The following is a 25,917-nucleotide window of genomic DNA, read 5'->3' on the forward strand; positions in this document are numbered from 1 at the left end:
CGTTACGGACACCCCGGCAGCGGGAGGAGGCTGTGCGTGTGCTGGTTTAATCAGAAACGAAAGGCTTGACCCCGAACGCTGCAGGAACTCTTAAGTTCTGGGTCAGCTGCATAAGCTCTTTAATGGCAAGAGCCTTAAGCGCGCCCAGGAGCGCCGGCGCTCCGGCCGCTGCGAGAGGAAACGCCGGCCCGGACCGTCAGGGCAGCGCAGGTGCCGGGGATGCGGACACACCTGGCTCCGCGGGTGCAGGGGGTGCGGACACACCTGGCTCCGCGGGTGCAGGGGGTGCGGACACACCTGGCTCCGCGGGCCCGGGGCTCGCTCCGATAAAGCCGCGGGTGCCTCCGCCCCGCTGCCGTTCAGGACCCGGAGCAGCCGCGGTGTCCCGGGCCGTGAGAGCCGTCCCTGAGGAGGGGGCGTAGCAGAACCAGCCCCGCAGCCGCGCCCGGGCTGCATCCCACTCCCGCTCCAGGATCGGGTTTCCGACGGCCGGGGCGGGCGGTGCCGCCTCTCCGTGGGCAGCGCCGGCGGCGGGAGGGGCGCGTCCTCCGCCGGGGCCGCGGCAGAGCGGAGCGGAGCGGAGCGGGCAGGTGAGGCGGGCTGGGGCTGCGCCTGGAGCCACGGCTGGAACCGGAGCCGGCAGGTCCGCGCCTCCCCGCGCTGCTCTCCGCCCGTCAGCATGAAGGTCGAGTTTGCCCCCATCAACATCCCCCTAAAGAGGAGGATCCAGACAGTCGCCGTGCTGCAGTGGATCTTCTCCTTCCTCCTGCTGGGTAACAGCCTTCCTCCTTCCTACCCTTGCCCCAGAGGGAAAAGGGCTAAGAATCGGCTTTTTCCGTGGCCAGCGGTACCTGTGTGCGTCGCTCTGTGCCACCCCGTGTCTCCACGTGGGTGCAGAGGCTGCGGCCGGAGGCGAGCAGCTCCCCGGCGATCCCTGGGCGGGGAAAAGCATCGCACTTCTTTCTTCTCTTAAAGCTCTGGATGGCTTTCCCTCTTTTTTGGGTCTATTTCATTCTATGGGTTCTTTTTCAAATATGATCCTAAAAAGCTAGTGACTGTGTCTTCACGTTGAGGTGCTGTCTAGGTTTCTGAGAGCAACTTTTTACTGAACATGAGCATAAAGGCTTGTACATGACTAATGCTGTTTTCATTAGTAATTGTGTTAAATAACTTTATATACTGCAGTTCAATAAAATTCTCATTTAACTAGCTGATGAAAATTAATAGGGATCATCAAGGAACTGGCTCAAACGCAGCCATTTCTGTAAATGTCCTCGCTTTGAGGAAGTGTTTGTAACAATTCTACTTGATAAACTTTTTGCACTGATTGTTCCTCTATAATTAATGTTCATAATATCTTAATAGACACCTATCACTAAACACCTATTCACAGCAGCAAATCTTATTCACATGGGTAGTTATCTTGAACTCTGTCGAATGGGTCACTTGATAAGGAAAGATAAGCCTTAACTCTCTCAGACTAAAGCCATGGATTGTGTAAATTGGGAAGTGGTTATCAAATAATCTGTTCTGAGGTACAGAGCAACTGATTACTTGTGCCTTACTGGAAATGTTGGAATGCTTCGAGACCGTCTGTGCTTGAGGACTTACAAGTAGAAAAGGAATGTGTGCATATCTTCCTTGTGTGTCTTACAAATATATTATCCTTCAGATGGTCTCATGTCTTTCAGATGATTTCTTTTTTTAGGCTGTTAGCCCACACAGGAAAGATATGCGTATGTGGGAGAAGCATGGAGGGTATGAAGCATCTTCATAGATTTAACCTTAGCATCTGGCTGTTTTCTTACCTCTAAATTTTATGTAGTTGGAGTATGAACGGTTTGTGTTTGTGTCTACATGGTAAATAGTCTGTACTTCTAATTTTCTGATATTGAATTAGATCTTGGCAGTTGCCATTTTTCCAGTCTCATAATGCAGTGGAAGTTCAGTAGCAGTGGAAGAAAGCAATTTTTTATCCTAAAGTAGCAATACTGCTGCAGAAAAACACATCCTTCTGAGCTTACTAGAAGTGATTGGGGTGCAGAAAATCCACTCTTGCTGTAGTTCAGCAGAAGTAGGCAGCTGTCATCTGCAGCTGGTGGTGTTTGGGAATAAATGTCAAGGAAAATCAACAAGGAAGTGGTCTTATGGCTGGTTATGTTTGGTATAGTGAGTACATGTGACCACGAAAAAGCGGTTTGCAAGAATGTTTGAATTTTGGTGAACAAATTGATTTTAATAATGGTTATCTGCTTGTGCTTCATGGGGATGCTTATCTTTAGGGCTATCCAAGACGTAAGCTTGGATACGTCTATTTCATAGACGTAAGCTTTCAATCATAGTGATCTGGCCAAAACGTTTCATTTAGCTGCAGGAAAATTCAGGTGGCTGAATCCTAAATGACTTAAAGCAGTGAAAAAAGGGGTGGTTTCTGAAGTTCTGAATTGTTTCTATGTCTGGATTTTTTGTCTTTTTTTTTTTTTTCCCCTGCTGTGCAGATAAAATAGGGAAGCATTATCTGTTTGTAAGCTCTTGAACTCAAAAGTGACACTTTCAAATCATGGAGGGGGTGTCCCAGTACAACTGAAATACCGTGTGAGCTGATTGCAGGAGACGGGTTTGAGATTTAGGCGTTGTTTGGGGGGGTTGTATGTGGCTGCAACTAGTTTATGGCAAGCAAGATCTTATGTAGATTCAGTCTGTCTTGTGTTAAATATCTACATGTGAAAACATGAACAGATAACACCCCATGATAACTAATGATTCATATTATAGATAGAGGTATTATGTTTAGAGCAGTGAATAACCAGGGGACTGTCCTAGCTCCCAAAGTTGTCTATCTAGGTATGTGGTAAGGTGCCATAACTTAGTAAAATGAACAGTAGGACTAACAGATAACTCTGAAAATTAGTGCCCTGAATGACAAAAGCTTAATCGGTTAATGATGTCCTTTAAATCTGGGGAGTGACATGTGAAAATGTGATTTGGCACACTGAATAAGCTGTAAGAGGTATGTGAGCCTATTATTTCAACTTGGAATTTGTAATGTGACTTGGATAGAAGACTCAGAAAATCAAGCATTGGTTTTATCTCCCTGGCTGAGAAATGTAAAAATCCCTTTCTCTCCAGGCTTGCTTTCTCGTAATGCTGCATGGTTTTCTGAGACTGTGGAATTGATGACTAAAAATGCCCTCTTGCTGGTGTGACTAAAGGCTGTGCACAAGTCAATCTGAAATACAGACATGCAATAGTTGGTGAAGACTGAATCTTATCCCCACTGTAGAAAGAGCGAATCAGTCAAAAAATACTGAAAAAATAGCTGCAGCAGAATGGTACAAGCAAAGTTGTGCTTTTTCATGCAGCATACCAACTTAGGCTGGGTCTGCATTACAGATACATTACTTCTGCTGTACAGCGTAGGCAGAGTAAACATGCCTCTGCCTCAAAAAAGCTGTACAGATGTGCATAGAATTTCATTACACACAAAAGGAACCTCTTTAAAATTCTGGCTGTAAGTTCCTGTGCTTCCTTGTTCTGAGCTGCAAGCTGCCAGAGTTCACCCTCAAAGGGAAAAGACAAGTTTTCATTGTAACAGTGATTTGTCTGTTCGTTATCCAAGGGCATGACACCAGAAGCCAAAATAAGTTCTGAAATACTGGATTAGATGAGAGAAATGTCCATTCACAGATTCCCACCGTATGCTGGCTGAAACTGCCATATGGTTTCCTATCTTATGTTCTCTAAATGCAGCAGGCCAAAAAAGTTTAGTTATAAGTTCCATGAAAAGGTGTTTTAAATGGGCTTCCCTCTTTTGAAAGAAAAGTGTTATGGTTAGTCTGGAGTCCAGAAAACTAAACCTATGAAAACTAAAAATTAGAAAATGCTAAAATGATACTGTTACTTGCAGTATTAGGCAGGTATTCAAAAGATCTTCAGGCTGAATTATAATGCCAAGGGATTAGTGTTATACTGCTGAAACAGCAAATATATGAAGTTTTGCAATTTCATAGCACCTACCTTGGAAAAAAGCCAAAACAGACCATTTTGATAGGTAGTTTTATGGCTGTAATTACTGTTATTAGAGATTCATCATCTTGGCCAGGGACTGACAGTCCTGGGGCTGGTCTGGCCCCATTCCAAGCTCGTGCAGCACCCACATCATGTCTCACTGTGGAGCTGTCTGCTCTTGATCACTCTGTGCCATTGTGCAGCCCAACCCCAGGCAGAAAGGCACCTGGAGAAATGAAATCTCCGAGCCTGTAACTGCTGCTGGACCAACAAAGCAAAGAGGTTACATCACTCACATTTTTGTGCCATAGGTTTCATGGTACACACACACACACAGAAGGAATTGTCGCTGTCAATTAATGCAATGGATGTCCCTAGTGTTTAATACGAAATCTTTGTTTTTAAGCTTGGAAATATTTTTCTCAAGAACTTTGAATTAATTGTATGTGTTTACCACTTTGTCCAATATCCTCCTGTTAGGAACAGGTTTTCTGTTTCTTGCACAGTAACTTATCCTTGTGTGATTTATCCTTGGTGTGTGAGATGTGTGCCTCAGTATTGCACATCTGTCAGTGAGGTTCAGTTGTGAGCAGTACCTAGCCAGGAGGTAGATCAAAGGGTTCATTTAAAGACAAAACCATTTAAGCAAAAAAACAAAACAACAAACCAAAACAAACAAACAAAACCAAAACAAAAACCCCAACCAAACAAAAAACGACAAACCAATCAGATTTGACTGAAGTGCTGCTTGGCAGGTGCTTTAGCCTTTTGTTTTCCTTTCTTATGTGCACAAATCAGATAACAGCATTTTGGAGAAAATAAAGCTAGAAGATGGGTTGGTGAGCTTCTCTCCTGCTAGCTTCTGTGCAACTGATGTGAAAAGGGACAGTGGAGTTNAAAAAACCCAACCAAACAAAAAATGACAAACCAATCAGATTTGACTGAAGTGCTGCTTGGCAGGTGCTTTAGCCTTTTGTTTTCCTTTCTTTCTTATGTGCACAAATCAGATGACAGCATTTTGGAGAAAATAAAGCTAGAAGATGGGTTGGTGAGCTTCTCTCCTGCTAGCTTCTGTGCAACTGATGTGAAAAGGGACAGTGGAGTTTGAGCACGTACAAAATCAAATGCATAACTAGGTAACTTGGGTGGAGTGGTGATGTCTTGGATGATGATGAGAGAGGAAAATGAGAGTTTAACCCTATGACAGAGGTACCAGTGTTTTGCTCTGAGACAAGGTGGTGGTAGGGGATGCATCCTCTAAGGCTCACTTTTGAGGTCCAGCTGGTCTTCTTCTCGTTGGGGATTTAGGAAGTGACTGTTGTGCAGGCACCCCTGTGTTTACTAGCAAAATACATACAAAATGAGTATGTAATATAAGGTATACTTTAATCTGCATGAAGCCACAAAATAATATGTTGAAGACGTTGTTATATATTAAAGTACATCCTGTTTTCTAGTGATTAAACTTCTGTGCATGTAGGATGAAATAGTCTGTTAATTGAACTTGCTGGAGATTGGGGTTGTGGATCTGGCTTCCCCAAAAGAGTAGAAATGATGAAAAATTTGCCACAGGGTGAGATATTGCTGCTGGATTAATACGTGATTTCTGTGTTGAGAAAGCAGGTAATGTGCTAAAGCAAATAATAACTTTTTCCCAAAACATGCCATGGTTGTTTGTTATCTGTTGTTGATTTAATTCATCAGCGATAGCTGGCTAACTAATATGGTCTTGTTCTTCCTCAAAGCCTTTTTTAAAAAAAACTCTTTCAATAATTACGAAAGGCTCATGGAGCTTAGCTGAGTTATCTTAGCAAGCAGGCTGGTATTGCTACATGTTTTTGTCAGTCTGAACTCATCTATCCATAAAATTTATTGCTGGCCCGTGGGTAGTGACTGAAGTGTGATCACAGAGAATAACAGGGTACTTACTGATGCCTGACTGACTAGTATTTCTAGGAATGCTGCCTCTGTTACCTTCGTTGTAGGGAGGGAATTTCACCATATATCTGTGTATATTTGTTTGTATCTCTCAAGAATAAGAAGAGAAAATGACTGTGCTGTGTCAGGCCAGAGATGCTGGCCTGGCAACCTGTGCGTGAACATAACTGACAGTGGATGCCTAAGGAGAAATAAAAGAAACAGGAAATATGTAGGCTAAATCTGGCAAGCTGTTTTGGGATTTGGTAATTAGTAACTGAGGGATTTATGGTATCCAGACCACACTATCTGCAAGTCAGTAGTGCTTAATGCTCTGTATCTGTAGTTTATCAGTATTTGCCAGTGCAAGGTCTTGGGAACTGCAACCAAATTTCGGCATAAACGAACCTTCAAACCTTGCATCTTAGGGTGGTTTGTATTCATTATCGCACCACTGTTGAGATACAGCTCCCTTGGTAGGAATGCTCAACTGACTGGGGCTCCCATTTGTAACCAATAACCTGACAAAGGCCCTCCACTACAGGAGACTGCCACGTATTCAACGAATGCTGGCCACCTGACCACCTCAGTCCTGGAGGTGGATACCAAATTCCTGTGGGCTTCAACAACTTCCCAGTGCAGTTATTTTAAATAAATTCCCAGCTTTTTCTTTGCCATAATTAAAAAGTGACAGCAGCTTCCTGTGCTCCTGGTGGAAATTTGTAAATTGACAGAATTGCACAGACTAGTAGGCTTTAAACAGGATAGTACTAACATTATGACTCTATTTTTTTTAAAAAGAGACTTTCTATGTAAAAGCTGCAGAGGCATGATACTGTTGCCCTAGCAGGTTGCCTCCTTTCAGGTGTTGCCTATTGTCTCAGGTCTTACTTTGGTGGGACTGTTGGAGTCCGTTTGTGGTATTTGTTACTTCATTTAAATTTAAATCACTTTCTTTATGATTTATAAATAATACAGAAAGTATTTCCAGAAATTAAAGCTGATTTTTTTTTCTTTTCCAGCGTGAAAGAATCCACTAAGCAGGGAAAGTAATTTTTTTTAATGCCAAAATCAACTTATCAGTGGTATCTTGAGGGATAATAGAGAAGAGCATTAGGGATAAAAACATCACTGTGGAATTTTCTTTGTGTGTTCCCTCCAATGTTCTGTTCCTAACCCAGCTCAGAGTCTGAGATCTGAAAACTAAAGGTGTTCCATTGTAGATACATCAACATGGTTATTGAAGGATATGCCATCTTTTGTTTTGTTGTTGTTGTTTTTTTCCCCTCTGTGTCCACAGGTGTAAAAAATGAGCTTTTCACCTTGCTTTGTGTATTGGTATGCACATGTACTCATAAAGCCCATAGAAGTACAATATTAAAAATCACATCTCTACCTGTGTATTCAGTAGAATGCCAGCAGAAAAAAGATGTTTTATTTATCATGTCCCTGGTGCTGAACTCTAAAAGTCTTCATCTCATTTAAGGCATAGCAACATAATGTGTTTAGAGAAAACTTTGCTAATGGCATGTGGGAAACAGCAGGAACTGGCTGGTAGTTCAGAGCTGTCAGGCCCTGTGGAGATTTTGGAGTGAGCTGCTTTGCATAGGTTTTTTGGGCACTACAGAGAGCCTGTAGTGCTGTTTGGATTGAGACAAGCATCCTTGGCACCTAGGACACACTTGCACTGTCTGGGCATGGTTTGTGACTGCTCTGAGAGTAATGAGAGGCTTTTCTTCTAGAGGACGTTTGGTGGCCATCACATTAGATATTACTCAAACATTTTTGACTCCTTAATAATTACAAATGCATTTTGGTCTTCCAATTGCAGGCATCACCTGTATTTTGTCCCCCAATGTGCTGTTTTCCTACTTCCTACCTCTGTGGTATTTTAACTATTTTATGAATTTGGTGCCCACAGCTGCAAACTCAGAGCCTGTTCAATGATTAAAGCATCAGGGGTTCAAATATCATTGGGCAGGATGGCTTCCAGTGCTGCTAACACTACATCCATTGGTTGCAACAGATGAGTATCCACATGTTGTAAATGGGGAAATGGAGGAAAAGGGACTCGCCAACATTGGCTGGAAAACCCTATGTTCAGAGTCCCATGGCAGTGATTTTTCTTTTAATCTATATTTCCTTTTCCCCCCACTATTCCAATACACCATAGAGATATTTTTCAAAGCTTTAATTCAAGTTCTACCAAAAAATTATTCTTACAGCATACACTGGATTACATCCACGGGTATAATGATAGAGTAGAATGATGAAGTCCAAGTTATTGACCTTTTGCCTGGAATTTGTTTATGAATTTGGGTAAAATGGTTGTCATTTGTTTACTCACTGTCTTGTCTGAAGGAGAAAACACCCGGTTTGTGTTCATAGGCTCATTGGGTTTGAGTCATCACTGTTTAACTCACCTTGCAGGCTGCTAATGCATTGAAATAATAAGGAGGTATGGTAAAAGGAATTTGCCACGTGTCTCACAGGGAATGCAGTAATCGACTTTGTCCTACAAGATGCTGAGCTCTCCTTAGGAAGTGCTAACAGCACACTTATCTCCCCATACCTTGCATGCACTCAGGAATGTGTTCTACCTAAAGCAAAGCATTGAGCTTGTTGATCTCGTGTATGTTTGTCTGCATAGGATTAAGTGTTGCTATCGGGGCCTTCTCACTGCTGATTTAATTAGGTCTCACAGCAAGGATGCTTTGATTAAAAAACACCTTTCATCTATTTGGCTTGGAAACTGATACCAAAAACCCATGTGATTCTGCACTGAGCCAAAAGTTCTTCTGCAAGGAAGGCTAGCAAATATAAATCCTTGGCAATTTTTGCATAACAACTTGAAACTAATAGATTTATGGTGATTTAAAAAACTTCTCGTACTTATTCAAACTTAAACTGTGAATTTTTAGCATCCTGTCCAGATTAGCATTCCTAGAAATTCCTGTAGTTTCAGAATCTCTTCTTCAAAGAACAGGTAGTGACTTCCTCAAAAGACTTCTGTGCCCTATTTTGAAGTGATGCTGGTGTGGGATTTCCAATGATTTCTTCATCTGGAGCAGTGGAATTGAGTGTCATCTTTCACCTGTGTTACTTGTCCTGCATTAGTGACGTTCCTTAGAACTTGTTGCAACTCTTGTGAGTTTTCCACATTGACTTTGGAGGTCTGTGGGTCTCAGTTAGCAATTGCATTTTTCAAGAGCTCTCACTGAAGTGCTTTTCTGTGCAAAACTTGGGTTGCCTGTTTAAGCTGGAAGACCTTCTGTACTGAGGAATGGAGTATCCTTCAAAATGGTTGATTTGATCCAGCTCTTGGTTTTGTTTATGGTTGTTTCCTTATTGCTTCCTCAGAGCAAGTGAAATTCCTTATTTTTCTGCTCATATCCCTGCCATAAATGTGAATGTTCATCCCTTTCTTTTCTACTCAATCTAACCAGCAACTTTGCTTTCTCTGTCTGCTTCTGGATTCTGTGGTAGTTCTCAGTGACCCCATGACAAGATATTAATTTCTGTTCCGAAGGCACAGTCAAACTAGGCACAAGAACAAGTTGGCTGAAGTTCGGAAAAAGTAAGTATTCAGGTTGAAGGAAACACAAGAGTGTCATCAGGCCAGGTTAAGCTCTGAATTTCAGCAGTTCGAAACCTGCTTCGTCTGGGAAATCTGCTGTGAGTTTTCAATGCCCAAGTAATATCTCTTGAATGAAGGTGATCTAAACTAGGATGAGTGGGTTTTACTGTTGGTCCATCTGTTTATTTCAAAGTTTTCAGTTCTGGTGATATTTACCTAGTGTTAGCCAAATTATTGCCTGAAGTACTTCTGTTGTTTTTTGTTTTGGTTTGGTTTTTTTAATTGTGCTCTATTTATTGGTGTATTTAGCTCAGCATGGTTTACTGGTATAACTTCTTTTAGGACATAACAAGATATTTCCCCCATGAAAGCCAGTCAACTGGGAGACATCAAGTTCTACTTCTCCTCTATAAAACATCACTGAAAAATGCCTGTTTCCTACAACTCTGCCTGTTGAGTCTTCCAGTGAGGACTGGGTCCTATTTTGCTTGCCATTCTATAAATACATGATGCTAAAGCCCTGGCTCCCTTTCAAACCTGGAATTCAGGGTCTGATCCATGAGCCTGATAGGGTTTTTCAGGAGGTGTCAGAGCAAGCAGGCTGCTGCAGGGAGTACCACAGGGCAGAGAGCAGCAGGTACCTCTGTACTGCTCTTCAGCCAGCGCTGCCCAGGGCTGTTCAAGTTGCTCCAAGAGTGTAAAATTCTTCAAGTTCTACAAAGATGAAGTTTCCATAGTGTTTTCCTGAATAATTATTTGAGAGTTGAGTCCTAAAGTAACACATTGTGTTTAACCGAACAGCTTTTTCTTGCTCTTTGAATTGTGTATAATACAATTTTTATGTATCATTATTGTAGCAGGATGTACTTATGGATGTATCAGGACTTAAAACTGCTGTTGTGTTTCCATAGCAGTAGTGAACTTCCACTTAGAGTGACATGTTTAGTGGCTGAAGTGGAACCTCTTGATGTTTCGATGTGCTGGTTTAAAGGTAAACCAGCAGGGGAAATGAACTCAACTCAAAAGAGAGATTATAAGTCAGAATAACAATTTAATAAAATAATACAATAAGTACGGTTATACAGACAAACAATTGGTTTTAACCCACAAAACCCAAATGTATAACCCAGCACCCTGGGGCATGAACAGAGTGGTGCTCGTTGGGTCCCCTGAGTCCAAAGTAAAAGGAGAGGGGAAAACCTGTTGGTGAGAGTGCTGGTGCAGTCTGGTCAAGAGTGGTGATTGCAGTCCAGTCGAGGGTGATGGTTGCAGTCCAGTTGAAAGTGGTGATCTGCAGTCTTCCTCTGGATCCCACGAGTGTTTTCCAAAGTTCCAAGACTCCAAGGTTATATATTCTCCAGTTCAGGCAGGAATGCTCAGTACTTCCCTCAGGGAGGGGAGTTCCACAAAAGAGTGTGAGGACATGGGAGGCACCCTCCTATCTCACAGGCCTCTTAACACCTAGTTTATAGCCTGAGGAGTCAGGCTGCTCTGGGCAGAAGGTGTAAATAGTCTATTGATACCAGTTTCTGGGAAATGGCATGGAAGGCTATAGAATACACAGTTTTGGGTTACACTCATACAGTGATGAACTGGTCCCAGATGTTCTAACTAGGACATTTGATCTTCTCTATTGTGTCTCCTTGACCACTGACAGCACTTTTGACTGGGATTAGAACTACCAGTCCCATGTTATAGGTAGAAAACCTAAGAAACAATGGAAAAATTATTGCCCAACACTGCTCTAATTAGAAAAGAGATGATGCTGTGGTCCCCTTTCTGTTCTTTCCTTCCACAGCTCTCCTTTCTTCTCACTCCCTGGAGCTTCACATCCTCGTTAGCTCCTGCTATGTCCTTTTATTCTGCCTTAGGTAAACCAGATGCTCTCTACCAAACATTAGTTACCAAATATCCTGTTGTGCAGTAGAAGGAGAAATTATTATTTCTCCTGAGGTGATAAACCCATGAGATGTTTCGCCATCAGGGTAAAAATGCAATGTGGAGTAAGTTGAGTTCAGTTTGTATGCCTTGTGAGTAACATCCATAATAAAAATATCAGGGCTGGACATTCAGGGTCTTAAAAGGAGACAATTGTGATTAATGCTTGCTGTGGTTTCCCTTTTCGTATCTTGCAGGACAGTTTTGCTGTGGATTCTTTGTGATCCTGATCCTGGGCAACTTCTGGTTCCTTGCTGTTCTGTATCTGCTGTGGCTCTACCTCGACTGGGAAACACCATGTGCTGGAGGCAGACGGTCCCAATGGGTCAGAAGCTGGACTGTTTGGAAGTACTTCAGGGAATACTTTCCCATTCATGTGAGTAAGAAGTTTCTCACAGAACTGTAAACATTGGAACAGAGGCAGCTTGAATAGCCATGAGCATGGACAACTGTCTAAGACTCATCTTTGGTAAAAATCTAATACTTACTCCAGGGTGAACTTAACTTCTTTTTAAAACATGGGAAATCTGAGATATAGTGACAAAAAGGGACAGGGCCCGGTTTTCTGCTTGGACTGTTGGGTCACCAGGTAGTGCCTCAGCACAGTAAATGCTAGACATGATATCTTGAGACACGTCTGTTTAAACTTCGTTCATCTGTAAAATGGGACAATAGTTTAAAGTGCTCAGAAGAGATGAATTGTCATCGGTTCTGTGTCCTGTCAATGTGCAATCTCCGTACTTGTTGTTTTTGAGGTAAGTATTATAATGTCCTCCACTGACTCTATTTTTCAGCTTATAAAAACTTCAGATCTGAACCCAAATCACAACTACTTACTTGGCTTTCACCCTCATGGGGTCCTGGTAGCTGGAGCCTTCGGAAACTTTTGCACCGGTACAAGTTTCAAAAATTTATTTCCTGGGCTTACTCCATATCTTCATATCATGCCCATCTGGTTTGGCTGTCCCTTCTTCAGAGAATACGTAATGAGTGCTGGTAGGTAAAAGCAGAATGTCTCAGCTGTTCCTCCATATTGTAGCTTCTGCTTCAAATGTAGGGTCTATTCCTCTACTTATAAAGGTAAGTAATTTCACTTCAGGAGGATCAGTGTTGATGCTAAATTTAACCTGTATTTTATGATGAAATTTAACAAAACAATTTGGAAGGTTTTAGTAATAGTTTTGTTAAATTGTACCACTGAGCTTTTTTTTCCTTTCTGAAAAAAAATTGCTGGTTATCTCTTGAACTGTGAGACAGCAGTACTGAGTACTCATTTTATGCAAGAAGAGAAGGGCATAATCATTTATAATGTTATTTAGTCATGGAGCAGGCACTTGTGAAACAAATTCAGGCTAATCTCTTACCTGAGGGAGCTTAAAGTTTTACTCATTACAAATATCTTTCTAGTCAGATCTTAATTACTTGCTTCTGACTGAGGTCCCATATTGCAAATTTGTGTACTTTTAATTGAGATGTAAACTCTAAAAACAGGATCCTTTTTTCTCTGTTCCAAGCAGCACTTGTCATAAAGGGGTGATATTCATGACTGGTACTGCAGTAATAAAAAATAAGCAAGAAAGTTGAGGGAAGAGTAGAATGACTCATGAAATCAGGACTAGCATTCCCCCACAGTGGTTTAATACAGGAGTTATTTTACTTAAATTCACTCAACTAGAGTATTTGAGTATGGTCTGATGCACAAGACTAGGTTTGGGAGATAGAGATGTAACTTTATTCCTGACTGTAACACAGGTGGTGTGATCTCAATAAGCTGTTCAGCTGCTCCATTCATAGAAACAGACCTAGGGGGTTGTTCAGATTAATATCAGAATTACATATCTACATATACATCAACATGGCAGAGAATGCCTTTCCAGGCAAATGTTATTTCTGAGGGGATTCTTTGAGGCTTGCAGAGTGAAGGACTGGCAGTGGTAGAATATGACAATTTTAAATAGTGTCTTTTAAACCCTGTTAAACTTCCTAGGCTGGAAGTCAGCTTTACATGTTTTTGGCATCTTGACCCCGAGGAACAAATATTTACCTGCAGGATAAGAAACAACTGCAGTAAAAAGCATGGTAAAGAATAGTCAGCATTGGAGCTTGGTTTTCACGGGTATGCAGCTGATAAACCAGAGAGGACCTTCAGTGTCATACAGGTTATCAGTCAAGTCATGGAACACAAAATCTTCTATGTACTGAAAGCCATGCTCCTAGCACATTGTTTCATCTCCCAGTGTTGTTCTGCCTGTCTCCAAAGCCTGCCAGGCTGGAGTTGTCATTGCAGAGCTGTGCTCTGAGCGAGCAGGGAACGGTGCCTGCATGCAGGCTGACATCTCAGCCTCAGCAGTGGGACACATTTGTCCTGGGGAAAGACAGTGGCCCTTGCTTTCCTTTCCAGAGAAGATGCAAGCTGATGTGTGAACGAGCATCACTTGAATTATTTGTGAGTCTCAGGTCAGCTGCATTTTTCAGAGTAAAAGTGACTGTGAAAACCTATATGGCAAATGGAAGTAGCTTTTTACTGAGGTCTGAACTTGCTCCAGTAGCAAGCTATTCCTCTTGGTGGCCAGCTCTCAAAACGAGGTGACAGTCATTTTTCCTTTTTTATGAAATTTTTATGATCCACATTGTAATGTCCCTGAGAGAAAAACACCTAAGCGAGTACCAGGACATCCAAAAGAGTGCATTTTGATACCAGCTCTGTAAAACCAACTACAACATCAATTAGACTTGATCTCTAAATTATCATTTGGATTATATTAATTCAGCACAGTGTATTTAAACACAGCTTCTGGGTAAATGCTACTACTATGAGCCTTTGAAGTAAAAAATTAGGGTGCAAAGGAACTCTGGAAGGGTTAGGTCCGTATCTGTTAGAAAGGGGATTTTTCAAAGCACCAAGTCCAGAGCAAGATCTAAATCATTGATAAAGGCTCATACAGCAGCGTGCCTCTGATTAGAAGTACCAGTGGGAGTACCACAAAAGCTTCATGTAGTCTGCTATTTTAGCCTAAATAGGTTGGTGAGTGCTGGGGCCTGGTTACTAGAGAATGAGCTGTTGCAATCACTAGGAACGGTACAAGTTCTGCTGCTTCTAATGTTGTTGGGCCATTGCCTTAAATGGAGCTGCTGCTTTATAGCTTTGAAAAGAATGAAGGGGATCAGCTTGGCACTGTAGCTCCATTGAGTTAACAAGTCCTCTATTCATTCTTTTAACCCCTCTGTGCCTGTATTTATATGCACCTGCTGTATGGCTTTAGCTGCTGCCTCTCAACAGTATCTGCTGCCATTCAACTCCTCTGTTCCCAGGCACAGAGTCTCTCTGAGGGGGAGTTAACGTGGCAGAGGAGCACACTGGAGAACTCAAAACTCTTGCAGTAGTCAACAGCATTTAGCTCATGAGTGTGAATCAAAGGACTTCCCTAAGACCAGATTTGTTGCAGAGTTGAACTCTGTCCTATGCTGTTATAATTTTGAAACACAATCTAGATATTTAAAAATATTTCTTAAATTCCATTGTACTTGCACATGAAGATCCACTGGTCACTCTTGAAATGTTTTCTCCTGAAGGAATGGTTTCTGCATCCAAGGAGAGTGTCTCGTATGTGCTGAATAACGAAGGAGGTGGCCACGCGTCCATCATTGTGATCGGAGGAGCAGAGGAGTCTCTGAATGCACATCCTGGAAGTCTAACACTGAACATCCTCAAGAGGAAGGGCTTTATTAAAATGGCCCTGAAGCATGGGTAGGTTTCCCATTTAGGCTGATGTAGTGAGCATGCTTTGAATGCAGATTGATTCTTAAATATAGTTCATATTATATAAACTTAGAGACTTTGAAAGTTACTTGTCTAAGAACATGCAGATATCTGGCACAGGAGTGAGCCTGTCCACCTAGATCCTATCTGGGAGTGTTGAAAACTCCCTTTGACTTTCATAATTTGTAAACAGTAGGTGTTATTAGCATATCTTTTGTTTCATTTGTTTCTTGCACTAGCAAAGAGTGAGAATTATGAAACAGTATTAGTAAACCTTGGCTGGTTTTGCTGAGTAGAACAAACATTCTGTTGTCTGGTCTTTAAATGGAAGTTACATTAAGATAGACTTTTCTTACCAATTTAAGCAAACAAACAAATTGAAAAGCCAGGCCCTGTTTTATTAAATCACTGAAAATCTGTGGTCGAGGAAGATCTGCTTTCACCATTATTCTAAAGACTTCCTTTTGAAGATTGTTATTTGCAAAAGTAAGTTCCTGGGAATTTTTGGTGAAAAACTAGCTTACTTTTTATTATCAAGCAGCCATCAGTGTGTAACTAAACAGAGATGGTATTATCTTTTGAGTGATTTACATATTAGAAGCTATTGTGTTTGTTCTGGACTGGTCTAGATGGCTTGTATATTAGAAATATTGGAACCAATGACTTGTACCTGATAAGCTTTCTGAAAAGCTCCCAGGATTATATATTGACATGTGAAGCAATGAGAAAGAAATACTAGTCTTGAGAAATCTGTAACAGCTTTTTAAGCTATTAACTGGAAAAAGGTGGTCTACAAGAAGAGCTCTCTGTTTTCACACAGGATTCTAAGGTCTGTTCTAGAAACTGTTCTGTGTCAAAATTCCAAGAGAGTTTCTTATACATATGACTAGGAGACTCATAAAGGACCTGTTTGCCAATAGAAAGTAACATTTTAGTCTAATTTGCACCCAGAAACACCTCTTGTGTATTTGAATTAGAACTTTAGCACCTAAATGAGTCTTTACTCATTTTCTGCTCAGCTGCTGATTAATTCAGTGGGATCCTCAACACTCTCAGTAGCTTTTACTTGTTTTAACCATAAAATTTAGAAGAATAGTTAGGTGCCCTTTTTTTCTCTTTTTTTTTTGGCATGTTGATAAATGTCTGGTCTGTCAGATCACAAAGGCTGGTCATTATCTCTCATCTAAATTGATTTGGATTGAGAAATCAGATACACCCGTGCCTGTCGTGGCCTTGATTTCAAAAGCATCTCTAACACATAACAAGAAGATCAGGACACTTACAAAACAGAGGAATGGCTGCTGTGGGACAATATGACTCTAACAGAGCTCTTGCCCAAAGATTCTGCATCCATTAATTGCTTCGGGTTTTAATGTTTTGTTTCTAAAAAGTAACAAAATGTGAAGAAAGCTTCCAACTAATGTGGCAGTGAAAGGGTAAGGGAGGCTTGTGGGACATGTATGAGAAGAGCCACCTGCCATCAGTGCCTGCACACATTCCTGGTGCTCATGAATTGCAGCATCAAATACCAAGAGAGGAAGGGGCAATGCAGAAAGCTGTCCTCTCTGCCCCTGGCTCCTGTGCTGCCAGCACAGAGAAGCTGTGTTCCTCAGCTAGGAACTTGTCAAAAGTGGTCTGAATATGTCAGCAGAAGTCCTGCACTTCTGCAAAAGATATTGTGGTCCAAGGTAGTACAAATATCTGATATGAAGTGAAGAAATCTTAAAGACATGAAACAAACGGCGAATCAGCTGACTTATCTTTAGTTTCATAACCATAAGTTACTTATTTCTCTGTCTCAGCCTCCTACATAGCATCTTGCAAAAGCCTTCACCAGATTAAAACAAATCCCACAGTGTCAGGGTACTATTGCACCACACGATATTCCTGTTTGTCTTAGTGTTGGAATAAAAAGTGGAGTTTTTACATGGCCACAGTAAGTACCAGGCTTTATAATATTTCCTTTACAGGTGGATGCTGATATGTGCTCCACTGGAGAAAGAAACTTCGAGCAGACACCAGTCAGAATAGTAGGTGGGAATGATAGTCCTCAGGCTAAAGAAGCTGTTGAAGCAGTTGATTTTTTTCTGTACTGGTGGGTTTTGATTGTCCACAGTATTTTCCTGCCAGCTCTGTCCTCAGTGCATCCTCCATCCTCCTCAGGCATTCAGAGCCATGCAGAAATTCATCCTGACAATATTATAGCAATGCTGCTATTTTACAGTAAGGTTTTCCTCAAAGATAATGTGGGCTGCATGGAGCTAAAATATAGAAGCTAAAACTTAAGTAAAGCAAATAAAACATCTATGAATCCTTCAGAGACTGCTTAGGATTACCCTGCTCTTTTTTTCTCTGAACTCTGTAGAATATTTAATGAAGCTAAGCATTATTCAAAAAGCATACTGCAGTCAAGGTTTTCAATATAATGGTGGGTTTACCTGCTGGAGACAACTGGACTGATTCCATCTACCCAAGTAGTTTGTCCAGCAGTCAGTGCCTTTCCTGCCAAGCCAATTCATGAACTGAATGAGAATTCATTAGGCTGTACAAGAGCCAAAGCGAGTTCATGTAATTTCTGTGGGTAGGATTTGACCTCTGGTAATAATGGATTAAGGCTGGTGTTTTCAAAGAAGTCTGGAAGAAGCAGGATTTCACTGGGAACTGGACAGCAGAGGAGAACTTTGGCATTGCAGTCATGTCTGTGAGGATGTCTGTTTTTTATCATGGCTTTTAAGCTGAAATCAAGGGCATGCATTATGCCAGTCAAAAGACAAAGGCAAGCCAAGATCTGGTTTTGATGCCACCCAGCTGGGAGCATTATAAGGTTAGAAATGAGGCTTCTTTGCTTCCCAATGGAGAAAATGTAGTGCAGCAAGTGTGGACTTGCTGAAACAGGAGTGGATAAACTCGTACTTATGATATATACAATTACTCACTTTTATGATTACGAACAGTCATAACAAGTTGCAATAGGTACCAACCAAACACTGCCAACAGCTAGTTGCTAGTTGTATGCCTATCATTTTATTTTTTTTTAAACACAAACCACCCAAGGCATCAAAAAGCAGCTGCACATCAGAAGAGTTGAATGCCTGTTGCTGATGAAATCTAAAGCTGCTGAAGCTTTCTGTGCTGGGTATTGTGAAACTGTTTCCATGCTGCTGATGTGAACTGCAGTGTGAGTGCAGGCTGATGTGGGGTTCTCAGTGCCTTCTTTGTTTTACAGAGCTCATCTGGTTCCGGTGTTTTCCTTTGGGGAAAATGAACTATTCAAACAAGTTGCAAACCCCAAAGGCTCGTGGCTCAGAAACATACAGGAGAAGATGCAAAAGATAATGGGCTTTGCTTTACCCCTGTTTCATGCTAGAGGAGTATTTCAATACAGTTTTGGCTTAATACCTTACAGGCAACCTATTCATACTGTTGGTAAGTTCCCTGTGCCTTTTCTAATGCTTCTGCAAATGTTTAGAAATTCATCTGTGTGCTGCTTTATAAAATTGTTATAATAAAAAGAATGGATTATTGTGCATCTAAAACCAGTATGTGAGATTTAAACTATTTTTCTTTAATTGCTATCCTTCCCAGTTAAAAGGGGAGGTTTTCTTCTCCCTTTCCCCTTTCTGCCCTAGGCCATATCATACTCTTCATTCTCAGTTACTCCCAGGCTTCTATCCTTAGCAATCCACAAAGAAACGCAAGGGTTGTCCAGTCAGTACCAGAGGGATGCCACGGCTCTCCAGCTGTTGCTGTGGATTCTGGATGCTGCAGTTATTGTGTTAGAAGCCCAGAACCTTCATTTCTTAACTCTGCAGAGAAGTAGCAGTTGGGTGATGCCACCACAGCAGTGCTCTGGGGCAAGGCTACTGGAAGGAACTTGTGTGGTTCTGACCTGGTGTTCATCAGGACAGAGGGAAAGATGGAGGAGGAAAGGGAGAGGGCACCTTGCAGCACCTCTGCCACAGCCCTTGGGCTTTGCAGGTCTTTAGGATGTTTCCTTCCCTTTTGTTTTTTTCCCCATGGAAGGATCCAGTCATGTTTACTTGTGAGTGTTCATGCCAAAACAGGCAGTTTGGAAGAGTGTTTTTCCCCAAAAGTTTTCATTACTGATCATCTATTCTCACTGGAGTGAGGAACTGAATATATTTTTAATGGCTTTAACTAGTGCTATTGACAACCACACTTTTTTAAAAAAAAAGTGATGCTGGGCATCATGCAAAAGCAATACTTCTCTGTCTTTATACTTTTTGACAAATAATTTTTTGCCAGATTCTGACTGGAGTGAGCTAATGAAGCCTTTTTCCAAAGAAAAGTAAATCAAGCTTTTCTGGTGTTCCACAAGGGACATTTAATGTGGCCCTCCCTTTAATGGAGGGATGATTTGATTTTAGTATGAAGCAAATAAAAATGTTTAAGACAAAAATGTATCTCTTATGTTAAATTTCATGCAGATCTCTGTTTTATCACTTCATGCAGTTAAATATTTTGAAAAGATTTAATTTTTAAAGCCCACATTGTTCACAGGTAGGCTAAAAATGTCACTTATTTTAAAGCCAGAGAGTTAAGAAAGCATTGGAATGAGATGTATTGGATGACCTAAAATGTATTTTCTGCAATTTTTCCTTTGGCTGATGACATTGAGACTGTTCTGAAGCTTAAAATGTCTTACTCTGAGTCAAATCATCATTGTAATATTTACTGCAAGTGCAGAGGTGGTCCCTGGCAAGAGCACAGGAGTGCTACAAATCAGCAAGACCAGAGTCTTGCAACAGAACTCATAAGATCTGATGAAATCCTTTACCTTTATCTTTCCTCATGTTTGAGAACTGTCACGATGTCCTTGTGTCCTTGGAGGCTTGTGTGGGTTATTCTTGGTATGGCTCAACAGGGCTTGGAAAGCATTGGCTCTGCTTCTGAGAGCTGCAGAGTCACAGTGAGCTCTACCTGAGCCAGGTTCACAGATTGCAGAGTATGCTGAGTTGGAAGGGACCCACAAGGATCACCAGTTAGCTGTGTTGACAGCGTTTTATTCCTGGTTCAGAAGTCATGGATCCTAAAGCCATTCAGCTAAGCCAAGGTTTGTGCAGTCTGAGTGTTTTGGGCTTGATCAGTACTTCTGTTTTTCCTGAAAATTATTACTGCTTTTCAGAAATAGAAACAACTCTCAAATATCAAATTAAGCAGGTTTCTTAAAGCTGCACATAAAATTAGGGAGATGAGTGTAGTTTCTAATTCCACAAGAAATCTCCACTCTTGGGAGAAGAGGCTGTTGCAGAAGGGCTTGGGGTTTGCTTGCTGTTTCCAGTCTTGCTTCTGGAAATCCTGTATTGTATGTATATTGATTTCATACCCCCTAAGGTATTGCTCAATCTGGGGCTGGGTTCCCAGTCCTATCCACGTAAAGCCTGAATTTCAGCACCACACAGGGCCTGAGAGCTGTTGGCAGCTGAAGCTGCAGCAGGAAAATGCAGACTCAGCCCCTCTGTGGTTCTGGCTAGGCTTCCCTATAGTCAACACCATCCAATTTGAAGTGGCAACATCTCTTGAAAGGGATTTTCAGGTGCCTCTGGAAAAGCTCCTCGGGGTGCTTTTAACTCTCTGCTTTTCTACAGATTTTCTTTGTAATCCAGGTTTGGGTCTTGGTGCCTCCAGTGCCAGAACAGCTGTCAAAATCTGCAGTGATTGAACAACACAGGGAAGACTGAGATCATGGGAAGCTTCTTTTAGCACATCACAGGCTTTTTAACAACAGCTTTTTGTAGAGGAGGAGACTGCCCTCCGGACTTCCATGTTCCCTCTTGCTCTCGCTCTGATGGAGCAAGTAGCAGGCTTTGCAGTGCCTGGAGAACATTTTGGTTGCAATTACATTTGTGGGCAATGGATGGTTCAGAGACACCTTAGAGGGTCTGGGAGTTTACATGCTACCCTAGGCTGAGGTCTCTGACAACATTTCTGGCGCAGTGATACCCATTCTGTAAAAAACTGGAAGGTAACTGTGTTTCCTGCAGTCCTGTTTTGTGACTGTGTGGTTGAGGGCACCACTGTTGTCTTAGGCATGTCCCACACACTGAATAGCTTTAGTATTCCCATCAGAACAGAAGACTGTGAGAAAGTACATTTTTTAAATACTATGTTGAACTTGTGGACAGCACATAACCCGTGGGATTGTATCTTGAAGTGTAAACTGCTCTTTCAAGTTAGAACTTAATCCCCTTCTCACTTGCTCTTTTGCTGCCAAACTGAAATGGTGGGGGTATTAACTGATTTTGCCTGAACTTCAGCAAAAAGCAAGTGAAAAACCAGACCCTGGACTCAGGTTTGTGAAAGGCAGGATCAGGCCCCACGGCAAGAGAATTGTGCTGTGATTCTGCCATCTCCCTGGGAGCTGTGTAGCATCTGTTAGAAGAGGGACAGCAATTCTAATTTAAAAGGGATGTCAATGAAGCTAATGCTGCTGTTGTGTTTGATTTGCAGTGGGAAGCCCCATCCCTGTGAAACGGAACTTGAACCCCACCACTGAAGAGATTGATGAGCTACATGCATTGTATCTACAGAAACTAAGGCAATTGTTTGAAGAACACAAAAGAAATTATGGGATCCCTGAGCATAAATCTCTCATCTTCGAATAGCAAATTACAATTTGAAATTCCAAATCTCATGGAAAGAAACAGTATATCTGCTGAAAGATACCTTTGTTGCAATCCATATTTTGCAATCTGTAATTATCCTTATGCAAGGAATACTTTTAAGAAGGGATTATTAGATGATTTTTTGATTTTTATCTTACCCTTGGGTGGGGGGGAAATCTTTGGGATATAAGCCTCGAAGCCAGTGCTGTTTTGAGTTGTCCTTTTAGGTTTATCTATACCAGAAATGCAAGTGAGACACCTCACACAAATGTTCTTACCACTATGGTACCTACCCATAGCTTGAGCACAGGAAATTGCCCCAGCATGAGATCGTGAGCAGGAAAACTATAAACCCAAGAAGTCTTTGATTAGAAGTTAAGAGACTTTCCAGCATTTATCAAATGTGGCATCAGGTTGTTCTCTGAATCCCAGAAACCCCTGCTGCTCTTCCACAGAAATGAAGGTGTGTGTTTTCAGCAGATGGGTATTGTAAACCATTTACATGAGAATTCAAGAATAAATAGGAGCTTTCAGCCCTGAATAGGATATTGGCAAAGGTGGTTTGTCCGAGTTAGGAAGCAAAGCAAACCTTCTGTTTGGAGGAGAACAGTGTGTTGAGCTTTTGTGTGCGTGTGTGTGCTGGGTGGTGGGAAGCACTGAATGATGTGACTTTTTGGGACAATCTGTGTTTTGAATCATCTGTTTGATAGTTCCAGCTTCAGAGGAGATGGCAGGCACAGGACAGGAGAAGTGAGGGAATCATGTGAACTTTACGCCTTGTGCAAAGTAAAAATGATCTTATGTCAAGCACTTGCACAGAAGGAAGGGGAGCCCCATTTGTTCAGTCTAGTTCTGAGTCTTCACCAAGGAAAATCTGCTTGGTAATGCCCTTTTCTTCCCCACTGACAGATGTGGGGAAGTATGTGGAAAGCTGCTCTGCAGTGTGACACAGCTACAATGCCAAGGCAGTGTGAGCACAGCTGTAGGGTGCAGCAGGTTAAGAGGAGGCTTTGTATATAAACCAGGTACCTTAAGTTGTATCCTAAATGTGGATATCCATTTCAGAAAAAAGGAAAAAAATCTGAGCCAAACTGTTTTTCAGTTAAAATGCCTAGGTCTCAGAGATTATGGCATGTGGAGAGAATTGTAGTATATTACTGAATTTTTTATGAGATAAATTCTTGTGTTTGTACATACTTTATATCTGCATGTGGACTTTGCAGATCTGATATTAATGAACAGTTTGTTTTGCTTTAAGCAGTTTTGCTGCCTGAATATTACATCGATTAGGTGCTCTGGCAAGTTGTGCACAGGGTTGTCAGGCAGCCTGGGGCATCTGCAGATGGTTCAGTTCAGCACTGGGATGCTCCAGGAATAGTAGGACTGGGCACATTGTGTGCTTGCTGGGCTGGAGGCTTCTTAGAAGAAACACAGTTGGGACTTTGGGAACAAGGTAGAACTCTGTAAAGAAAGTATCTTAGCAAAATGAAAGTGTTTAAAGAAAAGAGTGGAAAGATCTCAACTCTGTTACAGTGAACTCCTAATGAACCAAAGCTCCAAAGCCAAACAAGTATTTGCCAGACAGAGCAGATGTATGTGTTCCAAACCCACCCCCAGCAACAAGTTGGTTTCCTTAGGAGAGCTCTTCCTTTTAGTGTATGGATGTAGGCAACAATGCGCCGGCGAATCCCGCTCTCATTTTCTCTTAGACAATAGGGTCTTTCTGGGAACCAGGGCTGGAATTTGCACTGCCTGAAGAAGCCCCTCTTCCCTGACAGACTGCTGTAAATGTGCCCATAATTCAACTCTGCTTGAGCTTTCTTGCTGCCATATGTGTTTGCCCTCCCTTCCCATGCCTTTGCTGCCTGATGATCACTGTGGTGTAGGCATCTTACTTCCTCACTCTCTGTCCATCTTTCCCTGGGTTGAGATCTCTGGACTGTCTGTGCATGCAAAATATTGAGTGGTGTCTTCTCATTCAGAAATGGGTTTTAGGAACAGGGTTTGAGAAGAGGAAGCACTGTGACTGTACAGGTTTGACAGGAGTTTAAGATCAGGATTGTTTCAGCACTTGGAAGGGCGTGTTTCTAGGGAGGTCAAACACAGCAGGTTTTTTCCTGGGCAGAGGTCTGTAGGGTCCTAAGCATGGTACTAAGTGATGAGCCCTGAGCAGTCATTTTTCCTTAACCAGCTGTGTGAAATTTCCTTTGGATCTGTTTCTTTGCTGCCTGCCCTGATGAGTAGTGCTGATTATTCATGAAAGAAGAACTTGAAGTCCATGTCAGACTGTTCTATCCTAGATCATCTGCTCTAATGAGATATTTCCTCTCATTCTCTGTTAGTTCTTTTTACATTACTTTATGATATAGAAGCTCAGGCTGTATGTAAATTTAAAAACATTAACATTGAGGCTGAGGATGGGAAGTAACAATGGATTTTTGTTGATCAAATTAACCAAAACTTCTAGGGAATATGCATTATTTATTATTATTATTATTATTATACTGATTTGGGGGCAATATCTGGTCCAGAAAGTACCTTAAAAACAGGCTTACCTGTGTTTTCCCTGAGAAAATTATCTGTGGGCTCTGAGTACCATCCATAACTGGCATAGGTAGAACAAGTAGGGATTGTGTTACTATGACTACTGATATTGTCACTGCTTTGTAACACAAGGAGATAGAAAAAAGGAAGAAGGAAAACAAGATTTCCAAGCTACTTAAATGTTTATTGTTGCTCAATAACTGCTGCCTATAGTTTATAATGGTCCTTCCAAACTACCTTTTTTTAACCAGTTGTCTATAGGACTACTTTAAAATAGAATTTCCATCTCTAAACCTGTTAGACGTGGCATCATCTAAAAATTTTACTGTGTTAGTGTGTGGATTTGTAAAGCAGACTCACAATACTGAGCTTAAAGGCCAGAGTCCTGGAAGCCAGAGACTCATTTTGGCCAGTGAAGGCACCAATCCCACCACTGCTGCAGCCACGAGGAGGCTGCCCATGTTTGTTGGAGTAACACAGTCTTCAGTTGCAGTTCATGCTGGACAAAGCAAGAGCCAGTAGGAATGGTGACACCCTCTCCCCAGCTGTGACTAGAAGAATTGGGTAGTGCTTAGATTTCTGATGGGATGACCACACTGACTGGGGTCTGCTTCGTGGTGTGTTTCTCTTTGTGCCTTTTAATGCCATAGGTAATCCCAGGGAAGGGATTTTAATGCCCCAGGTAATCCCATTGACAGAGATGCTCTGCCTCTATACCACGCAAAGGCTGCTTCCCCAACGTGCTCAGGATAACAGTACCTGCCTGTTCCCTTGTGTGTGAACATCTCTGTGACAAATTTTGTTTACAGAAAGTCAGTCCTCAAGTATTTTTACTTTGTGAACTACAAAGCATATTTTACACTTTGTAACTTTTTATGGTGTCTGTAAAATATGAACATCAATTGTTTCAATGATAGCTGTGGCAAGATGTGAGATAATAAAGGTTTGTATCAAAGTGGGCTTGTGTTGACTGAAATTCAGATATGTACCACTGCTCCTCAGGGGGTCATATGTGCTCATAACATGGTGAGAAATCAGGGGCAGGGGAGGTGGATGGATTGCTTGCTGCAGTCTCCTGAAGGATCACCAGAAACCAGGTTCCTGCTGGGGTTCCAAAGGATCTGAGGAACAAGTGACCCACAGCAGTGAAGGGCTGGGCTGCAGCAGCCCACAACCAGGAGCTCAATGCCAAAAGGGTACAACAGGGAAGCTGGAGCATGGGAGGGTGGGCAATCCCCTGAGGAGCTGGTGAAATAATAGTTTTTGGAGTTGAATTCAACTTCAGTTTAAAGACAAGTTTGAATTTTACATGAAACTTGCATCAAGGAGTCCAAATCTTAGTAACTGTACCGTAGAAAGAAGAACAAACCCTGCAGAGGCTCTGCTTAGCTCTAGGAACTGGAGAACTAAATAGCTGTTGGAGTAAAAAATGTGTCGCATTTGTCTTTTGGGAAGAGGAAAACCACTCACAACAGTGATGTACTTAATGTTTGGGTTTTTTTAAGTAGGGCAGTGTTACACAGCACTAACAGCTGCAGTGACAAGTG

At 41.8% G+C, this 25,917-nt stretch overlaps 1 protein-coding gene across 2 annotated transcripts; it reads left to right on the forward strand.

Moving 5' to 3' along the window:
- Positions 1–637: 637 nt before the first annotated feature.
- On the forward strand, positions 638–24,509 carry MOGAT1 (monoacylglycerol O-acyltransferase 1). Of its 2 annotated transcripts, none has more exons than XM_017822433.1 (6): positions 638–773; positions 11,638–11,816; positions 12,235–12,436; positions 15,014–15,188; positions 18,427–18,626; positions 21,672–24,509. In XM_017822433.1, exons 1-6 carry the CDS (start codon positions 680–682, stop codon positions 21,824–21,826), a joined length of 1,005 nt encoding a protein of 334 aa, XP_017677922.1. In that variant the 5' UTR covers positions 638–679; the 3' UTR covers positions 21,827–24,509. The 2 variants fall into 2 exon arrangements, with proteins under 2 accessions (XP_017677922.1, XP_017677924.1); XM_017822435.1 differs by having other exon boundaries at positions 12,235–12,334.
- Positions 24,510–25,917: the final 1,408 nt, after the last annotated feature.

Source organism: Lepidothrix coronata, unplaced genomic scaffold, assembly GCF_001604755.1.
Source record: "Lepidothrix coronata isolate B3197 unplaced genomic scaffold, Lepidothrix_coronata-1.0 Scaffold97, whole genome shotgun sequence".
NCBI classification, from domain to species: domain Eukaryota; kingdom Metazoa; phylum Chordata; class Aves; order Passeriformes; family Pipridae; genus Lepidothrix; species Lepidothrix coronata.

Excerpts from the sequence above, each read along its gene's own strand:
- MOGAT1 (XM_017822433.1), top strand. The coding sequence starts at position 680 with ATGAAGGTCGAGTTTGCCCCCATCAACATCCCCCTAAAGAGGAGGATC. Across the intron at positions 774-11,637 it reads CTTCTCCTTCCTCCTGCTGG|GACAGTTTTGCTGTGGATTC; the intron begins GTAACAGCCTTC and ends CGTATCTTGCAG. Across the intron at positions 11,817-12,234 it reads GGGAATACTTTCCCATTCAT|CTTATAAAAACTTCAGATCT; the intron begins GTGAGTAAGAAG and ends TCTATTTTTCAG.